A 6,797-nucleotide genomic window follows, 5' to 3' on the forward strand; every position below is an offset into this window, starting at 1 on the left:
GACTCCGAGCCGCGCGGACGCGCTGGGGGGCCCTCCCGGTGCCCCCGCCTTTCCTTCCTGCCTCCCAGCAGGGCACGTTGGCAGGGTGGGCCTCCCGTAGGGTGGGTCCTCCCCGCCCCCGGTTTGGATGCCGCCGGCGACCTTGCGGTTGGTCCGGGTCCCGCAGAGAGGGCTCGTGGCTGTTACCCCCTTGCCAAGGCAGCAGGGTCAGGTTGCAGAGTGAGGGGTCCCAGAGCCCCTTCAGAATCTGACGCAGCAGTAGAAAATGCCCGTCGGAATCTGCTCGGAACTCCTGGGAACCATAGGCGGACAGCATGGCTGGCATGGTCTAAAGTTGCCTCAAATGGAATTATTTCACTCTCCCCAGTTGACTTTTTTTTTTCTGAGTCGGAGTCTCACTCTGTCGCCCAGACTGGAGTGCAATGGCATGCTCACCGCCACCGCAGCCTCGACCTGCTGGGCTTGGGCCATCCTTTGCCTGATCCTTCCAATTGCTGGGATTACAGTTGTGAGCTACCACACCCGGCTGATTGTTTGCTTATTTACGTATTGGATCTCATTCTGTCGCCCAGACTGGAATGCAGTGGTGCAATCATAGCTCACTGCAGCCTCGAACTCCTGGCCTCGGATGATCCTCTCCCCTCGGACTCCCCGGTAGCTAGGATTACAGGCGTGTGCTACCACGTCTGGTCCCCAGTTGACCTTTGATTCTCATTTTGCACTGTTAGATTCCCAGCACCAGAGCTGGTATCTGCTCCCTTGAGTGGCTAGGCTGTACTTGCTTGTGTTGTTGATGTCTGGCGGTGTGGTCAGGCAGTGGTAGGCAGTAGCGCTGATGGAACTCCAGCCCTTCCTTCCTGAGGCACACGTAGAAGCGGCCTCCCTACTGGGAACCTCCAACACTGAGCAAGATGGTGGTTAGATTCAGGATAGGGACACCCAAGGAAGGCTCTCTGGAGGAGGTGTACTCGATCGTTTGTTTTTGAGTTGGAGTCTCACTCCATCGCCCCGGCCAGAGTACAGTGGCGTGCTCACGGCCACCCCAGCGTCGACCTGCTGGGCTCCGGTGATCCTTTCAAGTGGCCAGAACTATAGGCGTACGGTACCATGCCTGGCTAATATTTTTTTATTTTTTGTAGAGATGAGATGTTGCCAAGCTGCTGGGGCTGGTCTCAAACCTGCGGGCTCAGGCCTCCCAAAGTGCAGGGATTACAGGCTGAGCCACCGAGCCCGGCCGATCATGGCTTTGAAAAGATGCTTTCTTGGCAGAGAGGAGTTGTTTCCAATGGGATCATAGTAGTGGTGAGGCAAAGAAGTGAGGAAGACATTTCCTAAGGATTAGGTGTCACAGCAATTCTGATTTTTAGGGTGAAGTGGATGTGTTTGGACATTAAAATGTGGTACCAGCTACTTAGGAGGCTGAGGCAGGAGGGTCGCTGGAGCCCAGGAGGAGTTCAAGGGTGTATTGAGCTGTGGTCACACCACGGCACTCTAGCCTGGGTGACAGAGCAAAGCCCCATCTCTACAAAAAAGAAAAAAAAAGTAGGTGGCCCTGATAGAAGCAGAGACGAGGAGCTGTAAGAGACAGTGAAATGGACGAATCCATATGTCTGAAGAGAAGTTTAGGCATGCGGGCTCGAGAAGGGCTGCCGTCTCGGGTCTACTGAGCCCGCTCATGTTTTGAATCTGGGGAAAAACTCCGAGACAACAATGAGGACAGACAGGAGAAGCCCAAACACGTGGCCACCGAGCCTGCCCTGTTCTTTCAGCTCTGAGATGTCGCAGGGAGTCCCAGGCCAGCGGCTGGGAGAACAGCAGCCTCGATCTGTTGGACTCAGGCACTCCTTCTGCCTCAGCCTTCCAAGTAACTGGAACTACAGGCACGCACTACCATGCCCAGCTAACTTTTTGATTTACTTACAGAGGCGAGGTCTCACCATGTTGCCCAGCCTGGTCTCGAACCCGTGGGCTCAGGCAATCCTCTCCCCTCGGCCTCCAAGGGCTGGGATGACAGGCGGGAGCCACCGCACCTGGCCAGTTTGCGTTTTCTTACCCTTCGAAAAGAGAGTGATGAGAGCTAGCTCAGAGGGAGGCATAAAGCCTGTGTGAAGACCAAACATTCAGTAGTCGCCATTGTCCTTGTCACTGTGGACGCTCCCTTGCCAGTCACTACCAGTTCCTTTTATTTCTTTTTAAGAATATTTTTAGCAGCTTTGTTTGAGGTAAATTTTGCATTGCACAAAAGTCATTTTAAGTGTACGGTTTAGTGATTTTTAAAAATAAAATCACATAGTTGTACAACTGTTACCACAATCCAGTATTAGAATATTTCCATCACCTTCCAAAATCCCTCCTGTCCATTTGCAGTCACTCTCTGTTCTTTTCCCCAGCTCTAGGTAATATTGTGTCTATTGATTTGTAGCTTTTTTGGACATTTTCTTTTCTTTTTTTTGTATTGTACATCCTTTTATTTCAATACGCACGGTTTCAAAGCCTACCAAAGCTCTCTACTCTGTCCTGGGCTCTGAGAATTCGGAGACGAAGCATGCTCGCCCTGATGGAGCCGGGGAGAAAGCCTGCACCCCTGCCTGTAATATACATCTGCCTGCTGAAATACACTCTGCTTCGTGGAGAGGGAAAGCTAGACCAGGGGGTCACAGCCACAAGGGCAGCACCCCAAGTCCTGCAGCCACAGTCCCGTGTCCGGTGTCCCCACTGAGGCCTCCTCCCTGTCCTCTCTCTTCCAGAGCTGAGCTGCCCACAGGGTCAGGTGTACCTGCAGTGCGGGACCCCTTGCAACATGACTTGCCGCTCCCTCTCTTATCCGGACGAGGAGTGCCACGAGGCCTGCCTCGAGGGCTGCTTCTGCCCCCCAGGGCTCTACCTGGACGACAGGGGGAACTGCGTGCCCAAGGCCCAGTGCCCCTGTTACTATGACGGTGAGATCTTCCAGCCCGAAGACATCTTCTCAGACCATCACACCATGTGGTGAGTGCAGGCGGCAGGGCCGGAGACCTCTGGAACGGCAGAGCTGGAGGGGAAGGTGGTCCTCCCGAGTTCTTGGTGCGTGGGTAAACTGAGGCCCAAGGAAGGAGTGACTCGTCCTGAGTTGCCCAGCAGGTCCGAGCAGAGCTGGAACTTGGCTCAGGCCTTCTGACTCTCTGACTACACCAGGAATGAGAACTCCAGGCTGGCTGGAGGGATGCTTGGGCTTTCTTGCCAGCTCTCATGTGCTGGGCCCCGTTTCCTTGAAAGGAGATCTCCCTGTTCCTGCCCTCTCCAGCCCCCGCAGTGTTCTCAGGCCTAGAGGCAGGAACGTATGCCACTGCAGCCTTGCCTCAGCGGCACGTGGCCGTCTCGGCCTGTTTCCTGCTCTTCCAGAAAAACTTCCAAGTCGTGCTTGCTTCTTGCAACTTTTCCCCAGTTCCTCTGTGCTGGGCGGTTTCCACAGGCCTGCAATCGCAGCTCTTAGGGAGTCTGAGACAGGAGGATCACTTGAGGCCAGGGATTCAAGATCAGCCTGGGCAACATAGCCAGACTCCATCTCTCTAAAAAAAAAAAGGTTCAAAATCGTTACAAGCAGAGAAATGCAAGTTAAACGGCGAGTATGACTTCATGCTGGGCTGGAAAATTAGAAATCTGGGTAATTCCAAGCGTTGGCAGGGCTGAGAGACGGGAGGCCCCTCATCTGCCACTGTGGGGCAGAGGCTGGTCGGGCCCCGGCGGGAGGACCAGAGGCGGAGTGGCAGGGAAGGCAGTGGGTACCATACCTGTGCCCTAGGTGTGTGCACCTGGCGTCCCCTCGTCCTCCCAGGCTAGTGTACACAGGCTCGTAAGGCATGTGTCTGAAGGTGTTCAGCAGGGCTCTGTGTGTGGGGGTGAGGAGCAGGTGACAACCTGTGTCCGTCACTGGGACCCTGAATGGGAATAGGCAGCAGGTGACGTTACAGAGCATCGGGCCGCAGATGGAGGGAACAGACACGTGGCCCGTGTCTTAACAGGGATGGGTCTTACAAACAAGGTGCTCAATGGAAAAAGCCAAACCCAGTGTGGCCTGAAATATCATTTCTGCGATTCAACCTACGCAAAACAGTCACACACATTTTATGGAGGTCAGGGGACCTTTGTGGCATCCAGGCCAGGGGTGATGGCATCGCGTCTTGTGGCAGTGCAGATGAGGAAGTGGGGGTGAGGTCCAGGGATACGTGAGGGCTTGTGATGGGGCCGATGGGGGTGTTCCCGGGTTTTTGGCGGTGACACCAGATGGCCGGTGGTGCCATTCAATGAATCAGCTCCGGAAAGGGGCTCTCTCTGGGGGAGGGGGACTGTGAGTTCAGTTTTGGACAGACTGAGTTGGAAGCGTCTTTGAGACACCAAAGGCCACCGTCATAGACATCTGCGTACACGGGTCTGGGCTTCAAAGGAAGGGGCCGGGCTGCCGATGCATGCTCCTTGTGAGCCGTCTTTGATTGAAGCTGGGCTGTGGATAACGGCTTGGTGTGAGAAGAAGAGGGAGCCCAGGATGGAGCCCGGCGAGTGGGATACTTAAAGGCAGGTGGAGGAGGGGGCGGCTGGAGGGGAGCCACAGGGACGTCGAAGGATAAGCCGGGAGAGATTTTATTCTGGAAGAACGGAGTCGTCAACAGCGATCAACAGCGGTGAAGGGGTCAAGTAAGAAAAGAGCTAAAAAAATCCCACGGGAGTGAGTGACGTGTAGATGGTTGGCGACCTCAGCACGCTGGGCTTCAGAGGGGTGACGGGGCTGCGAGCCTGGCTGGAGGAGGCAGACAGCGAGGAGGGGCAAGTCCTGCAAAGCCGGGCTGAGCGTTTCCTCTTCGCAGCTACTGCGAGGACGGCTTCATGCACTGCACGGCTGGTGGCGCCCCGGGACACCTGCTGCCCGACGTGGTCCTCAGCAGTCCCGTGTCTCACCGCAGTGAGTACGGCACCCCCGGAGGGCCCTTCCTCTTTTCCCGCCCGGACACCTTCTACCTGGGGCCCGGGGAGAGAGCTGGCAGCGCCGTCTGACGTGCGTGTGCGCGTAGGCCCGGGTCTGGCTGCGCCCAGGTTCGCCGGGGTTTCTGGGCTTGTGTGTGACCTTCAGGCTGAGACGTGTTTTTGCGTGTGTACATCCAAATTATGGGGGCAGGAAGGATGTTATCTTGCGGAAGGAGGAAGACTCAGTTTTCTGCCAGATGGATTCACGGAGACCCCCATTTTGCCCACAGTGTCCTTAATCTGGCGAACAGCTGTGGGGGGGTCACCTCGATCATGATGGTCATCACTCTTCTTTGAAGGCCTCTTGTTTGCTATGGACATGCTGGTGAACACACCTCTTTCTTTAGAGCTTAGAGTTGCTTAAAGTCAGTGGCTCATGCCTGTAATTCCAGCACGTTGGGAAGCCGAAGCAGGAGAATTGCTGGAATTCGGGAATTCGAGACCAGCCTGGGCGGCATAGTGAGACCTTGTCTCTATGAAAAAAGTTAGTCAGGCATGGTGGTACGTGCCTGTAGTCCTAGCTACTCAGGAGGCTGAGGTGGAAGGATAGGCTGAGCCCAGGAGTTGGAGGCGCAGAGAGCTGCGATTGTGCCACTGCACTCCAGCCTGGGTGATAGAGTGAGACTGTGACTCAAGTGATAATAATAATAATAATAACAAAAAAATAAAGTCTCCGTAGTTGAATGGCCTTCTCTTCCTGCATTAGTCGTAACCGTCTAGGAATGGTTCTGTTGGGTCCCACCAAAGCCGCTTTTCAGCACCCAAGCCTGGGTCTTTTAGAGCCGGGGTCCGGACACTGCTGCAGTTTGGCTTGATTGGTGCTCGTAGGCCAGGCGTGCTGGGATCCAGAGGGCCACCTGTGGCATAGCCAGAGGCCGAAGCTCAGACGAGCAGGTGGGCCGCTCTCCACCCCCCCGCCCAGCTCCACACAAGGACCCTGGCTCAGGCAGCGGGGGTCCCAGCAGCCCGGAGTCTCCCGGATTGAGACCAAAGGACAGTGTGGACGGCAGGTCCAGTCCCTCTTTCACTGACGACTCCTTCCGTTTCCCCAACCTCAAGGCAAAAGGAGCCTATCCTGCCGGCCCCCCATGGTCAAGTGGGTGTGCCCCGCCGACGACCCGCACGCGGAAGGGCTCGAGTGTGCCAAGACGTGCCAGAACTACGACCTGGAGTGCATGAGTGTGGGCTGTGTCTCCGGCTGCCTCTGCCCGCCGGGCATGGTGAGCCCCCTCACCCGCTGCTGCCAGCAGGGCTGGCCTCTTCCCTCCCATTTTCCTGTGTGGAGGCACGGGTGGAGGGCCCCAGAGCCAGAGAGAAAAAGAAACAATTGTTAAAGGTGGGCGCTGGGGGGAGGCGATAGAGAGGGCCGGGGGGCGAGGGCGAGTCTTGTGTGGCGAGTCAGGTGCCAAAGTCAGGGAGAGAGTTGGTAGAAAAACGTCTGGGGTGGACCCTGACGGGTCCTGACAAAAATACAAGAACTTAGCTCACGAGGGCCATAGGACGCACAGAAACTATTTCCAGAAAATGCTTACAAGTAAAAATGGGCATTTCCATGAGGACTTTCCCAAAGGCTGCATTCTGTAGTTTGAAGGTGGGAGGACTCGTGTTTATTTGCATATCATTTGCATAATGATTTGCACATATATACATATCTTTCTATTTCTTTCTTTTTGCTTTTGAGTCGGAGTCTCACTCCATCGCCCAGGCTGGAGCGCGGTGGCACGCTCACGGCCACTGCAGCCTTGACCTGCTGGGCTCAGGTGATCCTTCTGCCTCAGCCTTCCAGGTAGCTGGAACCA

At 55.6% G+C, this 6,797-nt stretch overlaps 1 protein-coding gene across 1 annotated transcript in view; it reads left to right on the plus strand.

Annotated features, from left to right (window-relative positions):
* VWF (von Willebrand factor) overlaps nucleotides 1-6,797 on the plus strand; it is a 118,103-nt gene that overhangs the window by 19,470 nt on the left and 91,836 nt on the right. The window contains 3 exon segments of the mRNA XM_021717812.1: nucleotides 2,748-2,988; nucleotides 4,842-4,936; nucleotides 6,058-6,218. Coding sequence (XP_021573487.1) covers nucleotides 2,748-2,988; nucleotides 4,842-4,936; nucleotides 6,058-6,218 — 497 coding nt within the window.

Source organism: Carlito syrichta, unplaced genomic scaffold (genome assembly GCF_000164805.1).
Source record: "Carlito syrichta isolate Samal-C Ts95f unplaced genomic scaffold, Tarsius_syrichta-2.0.1 Scaffold311146, whole genome shotgun sequence".
Lineage (NCBI taxonomy): Eukaryota > Metazoa > Chordata > Mammalia > Primates > Tarsiidae > Carlito > Carlito syrichta.